The 20,437-nt window shown below is 44.2% G+C and overlaps 1 protein-coding gene across 4 annotated transcripts in view; it reads right to left on the reverse strand.

Annotated features, from left to right (window-relative positions):
- LOC122790442 (discoidin domain-containing receptor 2-like) overlaps positions 1–20,437 on the reverse strand; it is a 1,000,047-nt gene that overhangs the window by 331,514 nt on the left and 648,096 nt on the right. For all 4 annotated transcript variants that reach the window (XM_044057975.1, XM_044057974.1, XM_044057973.1 and 1 more), the window contains exon 8: positions 6,809–6,995. In XM_044057975.1, coding sequence (XP_043913910.1) covers positions 6,809–6,995 — 187 coding nt within the window. The remainder of the gene's footprint in view (positions 1–6,808; positions 6,996–20,437) is intronic.

The raw sequence follows: 20,437 nt of genomic DNA on the forward strand, positions 1-20,437 counted from the left end.
TTCTGCTGAAATTGCTGAAGCATGAATTTTTATGGAAGAGTAAGAAAGGCCATTGTGGAGCATTTCTGCCAAGTATTCCAGGATATGTGCCATACTCATCACTGTGGCATCTAGGCCCTTTGCGGTGCTCCAAGTGTGGAATCTTTTCCATTTTGCTGAATATGCCTTTCTCGTGGAAGGTCTGCGAGCTTCCATGATGATATCCTTCACTCTCTTGGATAGCTTTTCCTGGTGAGGAGTCAAGGTATTCTCCAGGCTGTCAGCTGCAGGGTTTTCAGGCTGGAGTGCAGAGTTTTGTAATTGTGCTGTGTCAGAAGGAGTGACCATTGTGGTAGAGGCCACGGTTTCGTGTGTGACAGGCTCCGTAACAGTGGGTACCAGTGCTGTCTTGGCCAGTCCAGGGCTATTAGAATCACTTTTGGCTGCTCTGTCCTGATTTTCAGTAAGACTATGGTCATTAGTGGAAGAGGTGGAAATGCATACACTGTTAGAGTATTCCAGCTGAAAGAGAGGGTGTCCACTTTCCATGCTTGTGGGTGGTATGTCCTTGAGCAGAATTTCTTCAGCTGATGATTGTGGTGGGAGGCAAAAAGATCCATGTCCGGCCTCCCCCAAGATTGTGTTATCTGAAGAAAGATGTCTGGGTGTAGCATCCATTCGTGTGGATCCATGGTATTTCTGCTTAGGCTGTCCGTCAGTATATTGTCTTTTCCTGGCACAAACTGGGATTGCAACTCTATATTGAGTTTTAGGGAAAGTTCCCAAAGATTCATTGCTAGTCTGCAAAGAGGGTAGGAATGGGTACCTCCTTGCTTGTTTATGTACCACATAACTGTGGTATTGTCTGTCCTTATTAGCAGGTGGCCTTGATGTAGAAAGTGCTTGAAGGCCTCGATTGCATGAATCACTGCCAGCATTTCCTTTTGGTTTATGTGCATGCGCAATTCTTTCTGAGACCATAGTCCTTGGATGCATCTGTCCTCCATATGTGCTCCCCATCCATGGTCTGAAGCGTCCGAGGTAATGGTTTGGCTGGTTACTGGTTTGCTGAAAGGCAGACCCTGTTTGACTGGCTTGCTTGTGCCCACCACAGGAATTCCTTTTGAAGGCATGGAATGAGTGGTATCAAAGTTTCTAGGCTGTGATTGTGCTGAGACCATAAACTCCTTAGGTACCATTGTAGTTTTTCTCATATGCAGCCTTGCTTGTGGAATCAGAAGAATGCACGATGCCATGTAACCCAGGGCCTGCAGGATTTTCCTTGCAGTCATCTGAGTTTGTTTTGTCAGATTTTTGAAGTAATCTGGTAGTTGTCTTTGTTTTTCTTCTGTGAGAAAAGCCATTTGGGTGGTTGTATCTAGTTCCGCACCCAGAAAAGTTATTCTTTGGGATGGCACAAGTCTTGACTTGTGAATGCTGACTGTGTATCCCAAGGCCTGCAGTAGGCGGATGGCATAATTCAAATGTTTTTCCAAAGTTTGTTGGCTGTCCGCTTGTATAAGGCAGTCGTCCAGATACAGGTATATTTGAATCCCCTGAAGTCTGCAGTGTGCAATTACTGATGCCAGGCATTTCGTGAATACTCTGGGTGCAGTAGATAAGCCAAAGGGCAATGCTGAGAATTGATAATGTTCTGAACCTGCAAGAAATCTGAGGTGTCTTCTGCAACTTTGTCTGATAGGGACATGCAGGTATGCCTCCTTGAGGTCTAGAGTTACCAGCCAAGACCCTTGCCCAACATGGGAAGGAGTTGCTGTAGGGTCAGCATTTTGAATTTTGGCACAATGAGATAAGTATTGAGTGCAGACAAATCGAGAATAGGCCTCCATTGTTTTTCTTTTCTTGGGACAAGGAATAGTCTGGAATAAAATCCTTGGCCTTGTTCTGCGAGAGGAACCTTTTCTATAGCTTTCATTTGCAATAGGTTGGCAATTTGTTTTAAAGCCTCTGCCCTTTGACTTGGTGGCAGGTTTGGCATTCCTTTTCTTTTTAGTAATGCCAATTTCTTGAGAATAAAGACAATTTTCGGCCCAAAGGTGCTTCTAATTGAGCCCTGGTTGGCGGGATCAAGGTGAAGTCATTGAGTCTGTCCTTGTGCAGCAGTTGTTGGTCCTGCACTACCTCTCTGGTTAGGAGGCTGCCATTGACGTCTTCTGTAGGAGCCTCTAGCTTGCCCTCTACCTCTGGCACGCCTCTTCTTGCCTCTTTGATATCTGTCTTCTGGAAAGGACCAATTCTTAGAAGGCCAATTTCTGCTGAATCTTGGTGGTTGTACCTGGAGGAAATCTTTGACTGTTTGTACAGATTTAGCCTTTTCCTCAAATTTCTTTAAGACCTCCTGAGCAGTGGAGCCAAATAACTTTTGCTTTTCCAGTGGAGCATCCAAAAGCTTAGCCTTAACGTGATCTGGCAGAGATTGTTCCTTCAGCCAAGCATGTCTACGTATGACTGCACCTGTCATTGCTGACCTACATGAAGCTTCCAATGCATCATAACCACACTGCAAGAAATGGTTGCTAACCTGTTGTGAATTATGTACCAGATCCTGAAGTGACTTACGGTCTAGGGGTTCAGGAGAAGACAGCTTTTTCTGCAATTCATCCAACAAATACTATTGGTACTGTATCATATGAAATTGACAATTTAAAGCCCTCATAGACAGAGTGGAAGAAGTATACACTTTTTTACCCCATCTCTCTAAAGCCCTGGACTCCCTTTCAGAGGGGAGTGGATTTTTAGTAGTGGCAGCTGCAACCCCTTTAAGACCCTGGGAAATAGTTTCTGGGTCAGCAGAGTGGGCCTTGTAAAGGAAATGATGCGAGTCTGGGATCCTGTAGTACCTATCGGGTTTAACAGGAGCCGGAGGAAGGGTGTCAGGGGTAGTGCTAGACTCAGACTACACATCATCAATGACACTTAAAACAGGAGGAATAGCCAAAGGTCTACGCTGAGGTAAATGAAGAAAAGTCCTTAATCTCTTCCTGGAATCGGAGAATTCCTGGCCCTGCCATTGGAAATGCTCTCTCATGGAGTGAAGGGCCTCCCCAAAGGACAGCTCTTCAGGAGGGGAGGCAGAGGGAATGGATTCCTCTGCATCAGAATCCTCGTAGGCCGTGAAGGCCTCCTCCTGGTAATCTGATAGAGCAAAGCCATCAGAGGCCTCATCAGAGTACTGAGGATCAGCGGACTCAACCCTGGGCCTTTTGTCTAGAGGGGGTTGAGAGCCCCTGTCCGGATGAGGTTGGGATCCCCTGATTAAGGAAATAAGGTCCTCAGCCAAACTTAGAATCTGTGAACCTGTAGTGGATCCCTGAGAAATAGTCTTGGGAGGCAGAGTTTTTTGTTGCTTAGCAGCTTTAGCCCTAGAGAATGCTTTAATGGACATGGATGCAGGGGGCCCGGCTGCTCCACGTGCTGGGGTAGTCTTGTCTAAGGGAATGGTGTCAGTAGTTTCCTGAACACCGGTTTCCGAGGGTAAATCCATAACCAACTCAGAAGAAGCCTCCGGGGCCGAGGCTGTCGGTTGTACCGTTTCCACGGTCGGAAGTACCAAGGACTCTGTTTCAGCCGAGACCGAGACACTCGCGGTAGGCCTAGGCGTGGTTTCAGCCGAAACCACGGTCCGCGTGTGTCGGTCCTTCTGTTTTTTGGTTAAATGAGAAGTCGGAGTCTCCGACGGCATTTTATAAGAGAAACTAGCCCCAAAAAATTCCTCTGCAAACTCCGACCGATGCCTAAGAGTGCGTCGATTAAAGGAGGCACAGGCAGTACAGGCCGAGACGTCGTGGTCTGGGCCTAGGCAAGGGAGGCAGTAGGAATGGAAATCCTTATGAGGTATTTGTTTCCCACAAGTCAAGCAATTATTAACTTTAAGCGTTTGATCTGACATCGGCTGAGGCAAGAAAGAGTCCCCAACGGGGTACTTAGCTTTTTGAAGTCTTCAGTAGCTGAATTTACAGGAGCTGGCCGACCGGCACTTGCGAACTGCTTCTGCTTCGGGCACCACGCGGGCAAGAAAGACTGGAGAAGATGGCGTCGGCTGACTCTTTTATACCCCAGGCACTCTGACGTCGGGGAAAGGGCGACTTCAGCCGACGCCGGACCCAGACTTTGGAATCCGGCCGACCGAAGGGCTGCCTGAGGCAGGACAACCCATATGTAAGGACTGCAGATGCATCCTTGAAGGACAACCATCACTGGTAATGGTTCGGTTACCTTGTTTGACAGCCTTCACTTTTATTGTTACAGAAATCTTCAAAGGTGTATGATTTATTAAAAGTTAAACATTTTAAATCATACCTTAATCTTTTTCAGTATCTTAAGTCAAATGTCTCCTTTATTTCCCTTAGGTTTCACTGTACCATCTAGCTTTTGCTCACAACTTTATGCAGTATTCAAAGTTGCAAGAAAAATAAGAAAAACACTTTAGGAGCAGTTTGACAACTACAACCACACTTCATAACTAAAGAGTGAAGTTGTTCTATAACAATACTCTACCCTAAACTTAAGTGAAAATGAATATTTCTCGCTAGAAGAAAGATAGTTACTAGCAGGATATTCTTTGGTCATAACTAACAAGACTGATCATGATCTGAACCTTACTTTTGAATCTGTGAGAATGAAACATGGTTCTCAGAAGCACCACACATACACATATGTAGCTTGTGTTTAATGCCAGTGGTATAGCCACAACATGTGACGGGCATTAGCCTCACACACCAGGTTTTATTCTTTGACAATCTGTCAGGATGACAATGAGAATGAACACTGGTGAACAGAATTTCAGCTCGATTATCTACAGGGAATGACTAAGCTTTGCCAGCCCTTTAATCAAGTTTAGCAGCTAATGTCTCAACTGTATTTTAAATGTTCCTATAACAACCTGTGATGAGTGTCACTGAAAAAGATGAAAACATTTTCATGCGACCCTTTTTCACGACTTTTTTATCCATCAAAACTGCAGTTTCAGAGAGGTACAGCTGAGGAATTTATAACTGTTTTCACAATGGTGCTGAAGCTGATCAGTTCTCTGTCAATGAAGGAACACTGATATTTTACAGTACAAATCTATCAGAATGACTATGGTATACAAAATGTGGTCACACTCGACAATTTTTTTCAAAAGATTGAAAAGGTTTATCAATTTTACACCAAAGGGCATTGACCTTGTAGGGCCAGTTATTTAACAAAGGGGGTTATAAGCTAAAGTCCCCCATGCCGGGAATTCAGGAGAGGTTTTCTTCTTTTAAGAGGTCTTCTTGAGCTTTTGGCAGTTTTAAACAGTTAAGTTTACTATCAGAAGCAACCCAAATATAACTACAGCAGCATACAAGACTCAGTTGCAGTAATGCATAAATAAAACAAGTACAATGGGAATTACTCACTATCACATTAGACAGCACTGTACATGGTACTGTGCAAACAGTCTCCAACATACAGTACTTGAGGACTTCCAATAAAGCCATGTCCAGTGTTAAATGCCAAGTCTCGCATGAACTGCTGGATATTATTATTCTTGACTAAAGTATTTCCTTTCATGTCCACTTTTATAAATCTTTTAACCCCAATGACTTAAAACAGACCTAACCACTGTTACACATCTCCTTTACATGACATCCTTCCATGTTTTAAGCAGATGTCCACTCATGGCAATGGGCTTCACAGAATGGCCACCTACATTTCTGTTATGGCTCCACAAATCTAGTCTTTACATTCTGTGTCCACTTTGTTTTTAAAAAGAACAGCATTTCACCTGTAATACTTTTGAAAAAGAAGACAACACCTAACTCATGCTTACAATGAACAAACACCAACCTAATGTACAAGAGATAATATCTCCCAGTTCTACTGCTTTTTCAAATAGAGTGCTGTTGCTTTTAAAATGCCTTACAGCTGGATGCTGTTTGCTCACCTTAAATGTGCATATCAGTGGCTCAGCAGGTAGCACACTTGCCTTTTGTGATGGAAGCTCAAAAGGCTATGAGTTTTACTCCCACCAGTGGTGATTGGCTTACTTTTCCATTTCCAACACTGCAGTGCAGCATTAGGGGTGCTGCACTTGTGACTGTGCTGTCCTTCATATTAGATATTAAACTCATGCTTCATCTGCTTGAGCTGGTAGTTCAAATGAATGTAAAAAATCGCACTTATCAAAAACAGTAGTTCATATTTCTGATAGTCTGGCCAAATTTCCCTCAGTAAATAAAAATAGCTCCTTCGGTGTTCCCTGACAAGAGGCTACTAGCCTAGTGGGACTAACCTGATCAATAAACACAAATAATAATAATAATAATATTAATATTAATAATAAGTTAAAAGTATGCCTTTTGTCTGGTAGTTAGCTCAGAGGATTAAGATTATGAGCTGTTAATGAGATGCGTCCTTTGGTACAGGTTTGATTCTCTCGGCCTCCATTAGCCTATTGTGCCACCTTGAGCAAGCCACTTAACCAGACAATGCTTTGGGCAATTGGATAGGGTCCTCAATGGCCTCCTGGACTGCATGTCTAGTAATTACCTATGAATCTGTAAAAAAAGCATTTATATTAATACCCATAATTCCCTGCACTGCACTCATATAACAGCTACACCTGTACAGTTTTCAGTAAAGGGACTTCTGTTTCAATGTGTCTTCATATACTTTCTCCTGGAGGACCTAGGAGAGGTGATTTAACAAACAGCACTTTACATAACTCCTGTAATTATTTAGCAAATGAATCATCTAATTCCTATGACGCTATCTCTGTCAAAAGCCATTACCGCCAAGCCCTTAAACTATCACTCGAATTAATTTCACAAGGGATACATACCTTCATGTGTGTGAAGTTTCTCTGTTGGTCAAACTGAAATTCCATCTCCACATAGCCAGAATTGAAGCTCCCATTCTGCCAGCCCACATAATCATAACCTGGCCACAACCACGACAAACGACCCTGAGAAAAATCATCGAGTCCAAGAACTCCATCTGTCAGCTGGCCTAGACCACCAAATATATTCCTGGAGGGAGAAGGAATAACAATTACTGTTCAATATAATCAAGTTACAAAAGAGGTTCTGAAGTGTTCTATTCTCCCATCTTACATGCACTGAAAAGCAGCACAAGACGAAATTCAGTAAAACTTCAGTCTGCAATATCAGGATATACTCTGGGGAGTACAGTACATACTGCAGTACAGAACATAGCAAAAAGTACTCTGCATTTCTTTTGTAGAATGTGTTAAAATGTGTGACAAAGGGACAAAATAAGTTAGTTCACATAATTCTGTCATGTTTGTAATACAATGTCTGCGGATTACACCACATAATACACCTCTATGAAATCATGCTTTAAAATGCCACAAAAGCAATGCAGAAGAATGTTCTTTCCTCAAGGTAAACCTACTTTTGAGAGTTTAAATGAGTGACATGCCCCTTAAGTTGTGATACTTGATAGCTATAAAACTGAAGAGGCAGAAATTTAACTGCACAAAGAACTGATCAGCCAGGGTTATCAGAGGAAGTCCTGTTTACTTAATGAATCAGCAAAATACATGAGACCGTTACTGGATCCCTTGATTAGCGCTTTGTTGTCCATAACATATTTTGACATTAAAAGCAATGCCTGTCATTATTATTATACTGGACAATATCTCACTTAGGATCCCTGGCCTTGTAAATGTAAGCTGTTTTAAGCTGGTGGTTTTCATTTGCTTTATTAACACTGGACAGCTTAAGTATATGTTTTGTACATGTTCAACAAACTACATCAGCTGACCTTTGATAGGAGCCAAATTCAGTGGGTCTATAATTTGAATATCCTCCCTGCTACCTTTAATTCTGCTACCTTTTCTCTAAACATCTAATGTTTTAGGGTACAAGCACCTCCTGTTTTAACATGTTACGTCACGTGCCAGACTAAGTCAGCATGTTTAGCCTGAGTATCTATCAGTTCACACCCAACATAAGCTCAGCCTGCAAAGCAATACAACAAAGATAAGATGGTTAGTTATAAAAGGACAAAAAAGGTGGGTGAAAGAACTGTGTGAAAGCAGACATCTTAGGACATCAGTAGGTCAAGATGCTAGCAGCAGCTTGGAATTTAGGTAAATGACAGCATCAGAGAAGTGGACAAGGAGAGTTAAAATGCAAGGAAAAAGTCTGGGATAAAGCAAGAATATTAAGTCACTGCACAATTACAGCAGTTTGCTATTTAGTATGCCAACAGGGTGGCCTTGAACAGAGAGTACTGATACATTCTTGATGACAGATGGTAGCAAGTTCCATCTTGAAAGCATTACAGAGCTCATAGCTTTACTGCAAAAGTATGTGAATGTGTGCATGCATGTGTGAGCGTGCACGTGTGTGTGTGTGCGCCTGTGTGTGACAGATGCTTACTTTTAAGTTTGGCAACACTACATTATCTTAGGTTCATACTATGCTATCTGCCCTAGGGCATTTATAAGCCTAGCCAGAGTGTGTTTGGCTTTCGACACCCATTTTAAATTAATTTTGCTATGCCCTTTTTCGAGGTTAGTATACTGTGCCTCTGTCTAACAGTGACACAGAAGTGATACCCGGGGTAAACCTATGATCTCCCATCCACTCATCAAGATTCCTCTTGAAGAGAGTCAATGAGGGATTCTGCCTAACCTGGACTGGGATTTTATTCCAGAGTGAAGAGAGCCTCTGGGTTATGAATCTGTCCCTCCAGCATGTCCTATATATTTCAGTGCTGAGGTTCAAGTCTCTCGAGCGCGTAGCTCGATGGGATTTGGATTTTCTGAGGTGCAGCATGTCCATTAATTCCGGGTTGGACATGGCTTTATATGTCAGGCACAGAGCGCCTCTGAGCAGGTGGTATGCCACTGAGTAGAGCTGGAGTTTCTTTAACCGGGCAGCATATGGCATCTGTTTGAGCCCTTTGATCCTCTTGGTGAGGTACTTTTGGGGTCTTTCCAGTTGCTGCAGGTGTCTGGTAAGGTACATCCCAAAAGGGGCATTATATTCAATTATGGGCCTGATGAGGGATGAGTAAAGAGGCACGATGACCTCCCCTGATCTAGATGTGAATCCCTTCATGATTAGGTGGGCTATATAAAATGTTTTTCTAACCACTTTGGCCACGTGGTTTTCAAATGAGAGATTGCTATCAACTTGGGTCCCCAAGTCCCTAATTACTTCTTCCGTACTTAATGGATTACCACCTATGTGGTAATTTGTGGGCACTTTGTTTTTGCCGAAGGGGATGACTATACACTTTTTGGCGTTTAGCTTGAGGCCATGGCTCTGGCACCAGTTGTCTGTTTCTATGAGGCCCTTTTGTAGGATGCTTGTGTCGGCTGGAGAGTCGAATATGGCACCTAGTTTGCAGTCATCCGCAAACTTGGTCAGCCACAGTCCTTCCGTGTTGGCCTGTACCTCCGAGAAATATATACCGAACAAGATAGGTCCCAGGACTGAGCCTTGTGGGACACCACTTGTAACTTATTTGGAGTCTGACATGGCTCCAGCAATTCTAACCATGTGGGTTCTGTCCTTGAGCCAGTTTGCAACCCATCTAGTGACATAGGGGTTTATATTTAAGCTGGTGAGCTTATCTATAATGCCCGAGTGAGGTACTGTATCGAAGGCTTTTGCGAGGTCCAGGTAGGCTGTGTGGACCACCTTCCCCTCGTCAATGGCCTTGGTGACTGTTTCAAAGAAATCAACCAGGTTTAAGAGGCAGGATCTGCCCTTAACAAAGCCAAACTGGGTAGGATCCAGTGTCTGCAGGTCCCCAATATCTTTATTTATGAGGTCCATGATGATCCTTTCCATAGCTTTGCAGACCAAGCTAGTCAGGCTTATGGGGTGATAGTTTCCAGGATCCGTTGAGGCACCACCTTTGTGGAGAGGGACCACTGTTGCTGTACACCACTCTTTGGGTACATCTCCTGTAGTAAGGCTGAGATTGAACAGTAGTTTTATGTTTGGGTTTAGCTCTTCTTGGAGTTCATGTAGGACGCAGCCCGGGACACCGTCTGGTGCCATTGATGCTGTGTTTTTGCTTTGAAGAGGGGTGCTCTTACCTGTGCATCTGAGATGTCAGGAGGGCAGCACTCTGCTGGGTTAGATATTTGCCCTTTTGGTGGGGAGTTTGCTGAACCTGTCAGCTAGGATGTTGGCAATGTCTGTGGGTTCAGTGTATTTTTTGTCATTTTGGACTAATTCTGAGCATATCTGGGAATTCCCACCCAGGTTCCTAACATAACTAAAGAAAGCCTTGTGATTATCCTTAGTGTTCTGTGCAATGTTTCTCTCGAAGCTGGCCTTAGACGATTTTATGAGTGCCCGTAGTTTTTTGCTAATACTGATCAGAGATGCCTTCCCTTTTTGGGATTTTGCTCTATCATGTAGTAGCTTTTTCCTTCTATTGTACAGTTTGTTTATGGCTGGGGTCCACCAGACAGGATGCCTGCCTTTGGAGGATTGGGTCTTGGTTTTATTTGGGATTGCATGATCCATGCATTCCTGAATGTTTTCATAGAATGCGTTTATAAAGGGTTCTGCAGTCTGGGCCGTATTTTCCACAGGCCCTGGGGCTTTGAATGATTCCACCTCGGTTTTGAGGAGTGTGAAATTTGGTTTAGAGAAGTTTTTCACTGTGGTTTTCTGGGCAGGGGGTGGGGTCGGGATGTGAATATCCAGTGAGATTAGTTTATGGTCTGATCTTACCAGTGAGGGATATACTTCTGGTCTGGAGCATACAGCCCCCAAGTTGGTGATGATCTGGTCCAGTATGTTTTCCCCTCTTGTGGGAGTGGTAACAAGTTGTTCCATAGCATTTGAGTTTATAAATTCTAGGAACCTTTGGGCTAGGGTGTTGGAGATAGAGAAATGCTCACAGTCTATGTTTGGGTAGTTGAAGTCGCCCAATATAATGGTGTTTGGAGAGACCTTCATATTTTCCAGTGTTCTCAGGAAGGTCGAGTAGGGTTCCTGGGTTTGGGAGGGTGGTCTGTAGCAGGCTATAAACTGGAAGGCAGTTTTACCCACTGTTAGCTGCACATGGATAGTCTCCGATGCTTCGTGCTGTGCCGCCAACCTGGAGGTGTGGGTATCTTTGACGAATATTGGTACTCCCCCTCCTTTTGTGGTTTGGTCCAAGTTTTGGGGCCGAAAAGCATGGTATGAGGTATAACCTGGTAGTGCTGGGGTGCTCTCGGGAGCCTTGAACCAGGGTTCTGTTACTGCACAGATATCGATGTTCTCCATGCTAAGAAGAGTTTCGAGTGTGTGCATCTTGAGGTTTAGACTTCTGGCATTGAGTAGTATTACTCAGTTTCTTATCCCTTGTGATACCTATGGTGGTGGGTTTGTCTTTTGAGCCTTGCCTAAAAAAGGCACTATGGGGGTGGCAAGAGCCTTTGCCAATATCCGAAAGCCCAGGGGTGACAGGTGCAAGCCATCCCTAGCGAAGCATCGTGGCTTGTCGAGCATGTCATCTCAGGCTGACAGGCATTGGATCCCCTTTGAATGACACCAATACTTAAGCCAATTGTTGAAATTTATCATCGTCTTCATATTGTGGCATCATTCTTGGTGAGGGTAAGATGCTACTCAAGGTCAGGGTCATACCGGCCTGGGCTACATGCTCAGAGAGCTCCTCTATGTCTCTTTTCATGTAGTCCAGGGAGGTACGTCACAGGTCATTCACACCAGCATGGACAATGACTGAGTCATATTTGTACTTGCCTTGGAGTGACCTGAGTGCTTGTGTTATGTGGTGGATCCTAGCGCCCGACAGGCAGCTCACCGTGACCTTCTCCTTGTTCAGCCTGGTGAGCGGGACGTCAGTGTGCCTGACAATAGAGTCACCTATTACAAGTGTATCAGGTGTGTTGTTTAGCCTTAAGGGCTGTGACTGTTCGGCACACTAGCTTTGTGAACTATGTGTTGCACGTGTTTTGTTTTGGGGTAGTGGTTGCTTGGGTGTCTGCTTTGGAGGTCTCTGCTGCTTAGGCAGATTTTTACTTAGAGCCTCCGAGTATGTTTTTGTGTGTTTATGTGTTTGGTTTGTGGTCGTGGTAGGTCTATGTGAGACTGGAATTGTAGTGAGTGTGGTTTCCTTCTCCTCCTGACTGGTTACACCCATACTGAGTTGAGAGAGCTTAGCCTCCAGTTTGGCTATATGGTTGCATCTCTCACATGTGTTGGAATTTGTTGGGAGGAGGAGAGGGTTGTCTGTGTACATGAGGCAGTTGTAACATTGCCTCAAGATTCCCAGATTCACTAGCTGGACCGGAGAGGAGATTGACAACTGACCTTTGGACATGCTAGAATAGTATTGGGAATTCCTTTATAATTGAAAAAAAGGGCCAATGGGGAACAAGGTACTCAAGGGGAGTTTGTGAGGGTGTAGTGCTTTTAATTTTTTAGTGCGGACTTATATAATTGCTTTAGTGAGCAAGTGCCAGGCTTTTGAGTAGGAATAGGGTGTTTATTATGAGAACTAGATATGTTCTAAGGGAAAAAGTGAAGAGCAGACTTTGTGGAGCTGAGAATGGTTTAAACCCAATTAAGCGGAGCTGCCTGATGCTGCGCTATGCGCAAAATCCCGCAAAGCTACGCCAAAGCGGGTTTTATACAGGAGGACTTGAAAGAGCTAGAAATTGGCCCAAAACGGCCAATAGACTACCAGATTCTTATGCTGGGAACACTTCTCCAGGGATAGATAGGCTGCTCTAAGCTCCCCACTGCCACTGGTGAACAAAGAAGCCTCCCTTTATCCAAGAAAGGAAATGGGCAACACAGGAACTTTCCAAAAGTCCAGAATACAGCAAAGCCTGTATTTGGACTACTCTAGGTCAGGAAAGACGGGAAACAAGGATAATTTTTTTGTTTTTTTCATTTTTGCAACAAACAGCAGGAAAATGCAATAAATATGTAACACAGGCTAGTGCACTTGAGTGTGTAGCCTCAACAGGTAAATGCAACAAACAGGACAAACTTTAAAAGTGCAGGTGCAAAAACAACTTTAAACAGTTTAAAACAGTTCAAGAAGAAGAAATACTTGCAGTTTAGCTAGATCGGACAGTCGCCCAGATAACCCAAGTGTGACAACTGCAACAGTGAATACACTCAAACATCTACATTTATGGTAAGTGCACACAACTGTACTTTCTGCAGGACATCCTGTACTGACCTACTGCCTTGGGTTGCTAGGAAGTAAGTGTGTATACAGGCATGTCGAGAGCTTCTGTTGCAATGTATCACACTAGCACGTCTGCCCTCAAAGTTACAATGCAAAATAAAACATACAACACACAAAAGACACACTCCCTAGTACTGACAAAACAACAGAAAGAGTTTATACGCACATTCCTGTTTATACGCACATTCCTGTGAATGGAGTTAGGCTATAAAAGTCCCTTGTCCAGAGACTGTTCAAACCAAAGATCCTTATTGTTTAAAGTTTATGCTGTGGACAAAGGGGAATTGAGACTTTGGATTAAAATAATCAGAAATCTTGCTAGGTTTTGCACCCAACAGGTTTGACAACAAAGTTCTCGACATGCCTGTATACACACTTATTTCCTAGCAACCCAAGGCAGTAGGTCAGTACAGGATTGTCCTGCAGAAATTACAGTTGTGTGCACTTACCATAAATGTAGATGTTTGAGTGTATTCACTGTTGCAGTTGTTACACTTGGGTTATCTGCCTGGAGGTAGCCCTCAGTCTGCCTGAATACCAGAGACTTAGTATTTCTGCATCGGATGCTGTCGCTCCAGGACTGACGTCAGGTCATCAGGGGTAATAAAAACAGGCAGCCAATGCCATTACATCAGTTTTTCTTACCCCAAATGTCAGGAGCCCCCCAATAGGGATCTAAGTTATGGTGGGGGAAAACACCACCAGTAAAAAGTAAATACCAATACCCCTGAAAAAAGGGGGGGGGGTAGTAAAAGGCATAAAGAATTTAGAGACAAAAAGAAAACCAGGGGGCTGGAGGGAGGGAAACCAGGACTGCAACAGTGAATACACTCGAACATCTACATTTATGGTAAGTGTACACAACTGTACTATGTTTTTCGTGTTCACTGTTGCAGTCATCACACTTGGGTAGATTCCCAAAGCTGAAGAAGGGTGGAGGCAGTCAAGAAGAATTAGGGCTAGCTAGAATGCCTTGCAGGACTGCTGTTGCAAAACCTGCCCTGGATTTGGAAAAGATGGGCAGGTGGTAATGCTTGGTGAAGGTGTGTACAGAACTCCAGGTAGCAGCTTCCAGGATGTCCCTGGTAGGGACTCCCCTGAAGAATGCTGTAGAGGTAGATGTTGCCCTAGTGGAATGTGTTCTGACACCCTGAGGGGTTGGTTTCCCATAGTGCTTGTAGCAGAAATGGATGCAATGTGCTATACATTTGGAAACTGTTTGCTTTGAAATGGCCTTGCCCTCTGCCCCTGTTGCAAAGCTGACTAGTAACCGATCAGATTTTCTGAAGGGCTTAGTCCTATCAAGGTAGAATCTGAGCTGTTTTTGCACATCTAAGGAGTGCAGGATCCTTCCCCCTTTATTTTGAGGATTAGGGAAGAAGGTAGGCAAATGGATAGATTGGTTGAGAGCCACACTGGACACCACGTTAGGCATAAAGGAAGGGTTAGTCCTGATGGAAACCCTGTCAGCATGGAAAATAATGAAGGGTTCCACAGCCATAAGTGCTTGTAGCCCAGACACTCTTCTAGCTGAAGTGATGGCCAGAAGCAAGGCTGTTTTCCAAGAGAGGAATTTTAACTCTGCTGACACTGCAGGCTCAAAGGGGGGGAACGTGAACTTTTCCAGTGCAAAGTTAAGGTCCCAAGCAGTGGTGGGTGCTCTCCTTGGTGGCCTTCTCAGGAACTGTTTGATAAGAGGGTGAGAGAAGAGCGGTGGGCTCATTGTTGTAATGAGCCAAAATGTCAGAGGCATGGATCTTAATGTAGGAGAAGGATAGGCCTCTGTGGAGTAGATCTGCTAAGTAATCCAGGATTAGAGGCAGGGAGGGCAGAGTTGTGTCCTCTCCTTCAGAATGAATCCAGGAGCAGTACCTTTTGCACTTATCAGCATAGGAATTCCTTGTACTGGGTCTTCTGGCTTCAAGGATGACGTCCAGCACTTGCTTGCTTAGGCTGGTTACTGGGGGACAATTCAAGGAATAAGCTAGGCTGCAAGATTTAAGGTTTGCAGTTGCGGATGCAAGATCTGTTCCCCCTGCTGAGAGACCAGGGTTGGGTTCTGGTGTAGGTGCCAGGGTGGCACCGGTGACAGGCTTCGCAAGAGTGGGTACCAGTGTTGGCATGGCCAGTCCAGGGCAGTCAGAATTGTCCTTGGTCTGTCCTGTCTTATCTTGAGCAATACTCTCGAAAGGAGGGGCAGAGGGGGAAGGCATAGATTGAGAGATTTATCCACTGGAGGGATAGGGCTTCCACTTTCCAGGCCTTGCTGTGAGGTGTCCTGGTGCAGAATCTGCTGAGCTGGTGATTGCAGGGGAAGGCAAAGAGATCCACCTCTGAGGTCTCCCATTTCTGAATCAGAAGGTTGAAGGTACTGGGCTCTAGTTGCCACTCATTTTGGTCTAGGAGATTTCTGCTTAATTTGTCTGCCAGTGAGTTTTGTTTGCCTGGCAGGAATTGAGCTTGCAGTTGGACCTGCATGTCCAAGGCCATGTTCCACAGGGCCATGGCTAGCCTGGAGAGTGGGTTCCCCCCTGCTTGTTGATGTACCACATAACTGTGGTGTTGTATGTTTTTATTACCAGGTGTCCTGGTGGGAGTACGGATATGAAAGCTATCAGAGCATGCTGCACAGCTAGCACCTCTTTCTGGTTGATGTGCAGATGAATTTGACTTGGGCTCCAGTGGCCCTGAATGCACTTGCCGTCCATGTGTGCCCCCCAGGCATAGTCTGATGCATCTGTGATTAGGGTCTGGGTGGCATGGAATTGGGTAAAGGGCAGTCCCTTGTGTGGTTGCATGCTGCTGCCCACCAAAGAAACTCTGTCCTTAGACAGGGTATTATGGGAATTCCAGGTCCTGAGAATGTTGGCACCAAAGACTTTTTAAGTACCACTGAAGTTTCCTCATATGCAGTCTGGCATATGGAATTAGTAGGATGCATGAGACCATGAATCCTAGGGCCTGCAAGATTTTCCTTGTGGATAGCTGGGTTCTGGTGGCCATTTGAGTAAAATAGCCTGTCAGATAGCATTCCTCACTCCAGAAAAACAAGCCTATCTGGGATGCTGTGTCCAAGCTTGCTCCCAGGAATACAATCTTTTGACTGGGGACTAGTTTTGATTTCTTTTCGTTAATGGTGTACCCCAAGGAGGTTAGAAGGTTTTTTACAAATGTCAGGTGCTGCAACAGCTTTCCTGACTGTCTGCCTGAATCAGGCAGTCATCCAAGTATGGGTAAATTTGAATATTTCTCTGTCTGCAGTAAGCAATGGCTGGAGCCAGGCATTTTGTGAATACACTGGGAGCAATGGATAAGCCAAAGGGAAGTGCAGAGAACTGATAATGAGATGATAATGATCCTGCCCTGAAGCGTAGATATTTCCTGCATGACTCCCTTATAGGGATGTGCAGATAGGCTTCTTTTAAAAGTCTATGGTGACTAACCAGGCATCTTTGGCTAGCATAGGTAGAAACTGCTGCAGGGTGAGCATTTAGAATTTTGGTGCCCCCAGGAAGGTGTTTAGAATTGAAAGATCTAGGATTGGGAGCCAAGTTCCCTCTTTTCTGGGGACTAGGAAAAGTCTGGAATAGAATCCTTGACCTATCTGTTCTGCAGGAACAGGCTGAATTGTCCTTAAAGAGAGCAGGGATTGGACTTGGTTTTGAGCCTATGCCCACTGGTTCAGAGGGAGGTCTGGGGACCCTTTTTGGGTTGGCAGTGAGTGGAAGTAAAATTTGTACCCCTGGGATGCAATGTTGAGGACCCATCGGTCTTTGGTGATAGGAATCCAGTTTTTTGCAAGAAGGGCAAGTTTTCCTCTTAGGGGCACAAGCAGTTGGGCAGAGGAGAGGAGTGAAGTTGAGAAGTCATTAGGAATTATTTCTGTAAGGAGGTGGTTTATCACTCCCTGCTTTAGAGGTAGAAGCACTCCATTGTTTAGATCTCTGCATACCCTGAGACTGTAGTCTGGGGGTTCTGTTTTCCCTAGTCTAGTTTGAGATGGCCTTAAGGGGGCTGGAAAGGACCAATATTTCCAGGGACAATGCCTACTGAATCTAGGATGCTGTACTTGCAAGAATTATTTGACTGTCTGCATAGATTTTTAGCTTTTTCTTCCATCTTTTTAAGAACCTCTTCTGTTTTGGTGCCAAACAGATTGCCCTTGTTCAAAGGAGCATCTGGTAACTTTGATTTGACATGATCTGGTAAGGTCTGCTCCTTAAGCCACACATACCTTCTCAGTACAGAACTAGTGACTGCTGCCCTGCAAGATGCTTCTAGGGCATCAAAGCCACGCTGCAATGTATGCTTGCTGACGTGGCTTGCAGAATGCATAAGCTCTTGCAATTCTTTATTTTCTGCACAGTCTGTAAAGGTAGCTATATTTTGCTTAACAAGTTCCATAATATGTTGTTGGTACTTCAGCATGTGAAACTGACAATTTAAAGCCCTAATGGCAAGAGTTACAGAGGTATATATTTTCTCACCCTATCTGTCCAAAGCTCTGGAATCCCTGTCCAAAGGGGTGGGATTCTTAGCTGTAGTTGCCTTGATACCTTTAGGCCCCTGGGAAATGATCTCTGGGTCAGTAGTAGGATTTTTGAAAAGACATTTGAGGGAGTCAGGTACTCTGTAGTACCCGTCTAGTTTCCTAGTGGTAAAGTATCAGGAGTAAGACTGGATTCTATAAAGACATCAACAACTTCCACGACTGGGGGTGTTGCTAAAGGCTTGTGTTATGGCAAATCTAGAAATTCTCTGAGACTCTTTTTGGACTGAGGATAGTCTTGGCATTCCCAGTGGAAATGCTCTCTTAAAGTATGTAAGGTTTCACCAAAAGAAAAATCCTCTGGAGGAGAGGCAGAGGGAATGGATTCCTCTGCATCTCAATCCTCATAAACAGATAAGGGCATGTCTTCATAATCAGAAACTTCAGAGTTGTCAGACTCAGTCTGTTGAAGCTGCTGGGGACTGGTCTCTTTTTCTCTTAACAGGGGAAGGCTGACTTCCCCTAATCAGCATAATAAGGTTTTCTGCCATTCTAAGCATTTTATTTTGTGGCAAGGGAGCAGGTGCATGCACTTTGGTCGTCGGTTTTCTAGGCATAGCCCATACTCTTGGCCTTAGAAACTTGGTAGTTTTAGACAGAACTGAACATCGGTAGTGAGAAGAACTTCCTCAGAAGCCGGTGCCTGCTCAGCGGCTCCAGACCCATCCAAGGTAGAGACATCTGCCAGTTCCATAGTCAAAGAAGAGTCTCGCTGCATACCAGACTCCAAACGGGTCTCGGTAGAGGCCTGTGAATCCACTGAAGTGGGCATCAGGGGCTGCGAAAGTGCCTGAGTACCGGCAAACTGGTGGCTAGCTTAACAAAAGTGTCGTCAGCAGCTTTGAACCTGTGCAGTCTGTCTCTGTCTTTATCCTTACGTTTTTTCGGAATATTGGTAGTCGGATGGCTTACTGAATCTATTTCGGAATATGGAGATTGAGAACAAAAGTATTTAGTGACAATAAGGGCCAGACAATGAATGGTTCAGGCATTGAACAAGGCACAAAAACGACAGCGAGGTACATCGTGGTATGGGCCTAGACAGGCCATGCAATAAGAATGAAAATCTCAGTGTGGTATTTGCTTTCCACAGGCAAGACAATTAACTTTTTCTGACATCGGTTAGAGCAAGAAAAAAGAATCCCCAATGGGGTACTTAGCTTTAGAAGACTTCAGGATAATTCAATTTGTAAGTGAAAACTCAGGTAGCGTCAGACCAGCACTTGCGAACTGCTTCTGCTTCGGGCTCCTCAGCAAGAAAGACTGATGTAATGGCATCAGCTGCCTGTTTTTATACCCCTGATGACCTGATGTCATTCCTAGAGTGACAGCATCCGACGTAGAAATACTAAGTCTCTGGTATTCGGACCGACTGAGGGCTACCTGCAGGCAGATAACCCAAGTGTGATGACTGCAACAGTGAAACACGAAGAACATCAATAATACCAATGTCTGCTCTTCCTTTGTTCTGGAGTCCTACTTGCTATGCTCCACAAGTCCTTGTTGTTGCCTCTGTGATATCCTGGGTAAACACTTTCCAAAAGCTGCAGCAGCCCCTGCAGACTGTGCCTTAACAAGCCTTCAAGAGGTAGATCACATTTCTAAGAAGAAAATGCAATACATTCAGTTGTCCATATAAATTTCTTTCTGAAAATAAAGGCTGACGGACAATTTGTTCTCTTTACCTTATAGTTTTAGCTTTGGCCAGGTAAACACTTCAGTTGACTGATCACATCCAAAATATGAAATAAAGGCACATGCTGTTCTCACACTTGGGGAGAAACTGACAGGTAAATGAACTGGTTCAACAAAACAAAAGAAATTAAGCATGCAAGGTATGTCTTAACTTTCAGTCTCATCTCAGAATACTGTGAAGGCTTTAATATCAAGTAGCTTGGAGATCATTCTAGCAGGAATGACAGACAGCAGGACAAGTGTACTCAACCTGTTGTACAGCTGTTCTGCTTCCCATGAAAGCAGCAATGTAGATGTGGGGATGCCAGCATTGGGGGCTTATCGACCCAGCAAAAAAATTTCCTCAGCTTTTTTAATTCTTCAAATGCTGTTTGCATTTAGTTTTGCACATTTGTGATAATCTTGATAACCGATTAAAAAGGAATTGAGTTATTAACAGATGGCTGCAATGAATCAATGGGAAAAATGTAGTGATCCACCTTGCTTTCTCTGTACAGAAAACAGGAGTTGAAATTATTGGTCTGAGCAATGTGAACAGTGGCAAACATATCAGAGGTCTACCTCAGTGAATAATTTTTTCACTGCAATATCCACTTGTGTGCCAAGGTTAGGCTCACACTCAGTCTCTCTTCTAAAAATAATGTCCTTTATTCTCTGAGACACTAGACAGCTTGTCTGCACAAAGGATAGGCACTAGTGCCTCTGTTTATTCAGGTACAATGTATCCCTTGTACTATCCTATCTGGATTTGTGATGCCTCAAAGAATGCTCAGAAGCCTTTAATTCCTTTAAGAGTGCCTTCATAGGTAAATACTAGGCTATTACACTATAAACTGTTACAAGGCTAGCCAACAACCAGAGTTAAGAATCAAACCATTTACATTATATCTGTGAGGTGAAGACTTCAACCATTATGCTAAACTCTTAGACTTGCATAAAGACTGCTTATTATGCATCCAGGTGTCATACAGCAAGTATCGATAAGAGCACCTCAAACAAGACTTCTAAGATGGCTGCACAAAG

The sequence above is a fragment of the Protopterus annectens genome, chromosome 16.part0, assembly GCF_019279795.1.
Source record: "Protopterus annectens isolate FY-2018-M chromosome 16.part0, PAN1.0, whole genome shotgun sequence".
NCBI lineage: Eukaryota > Metazoa > Chordata > Ceratodontiformes > Protopteridae > Protopterus > Protopterus annectens.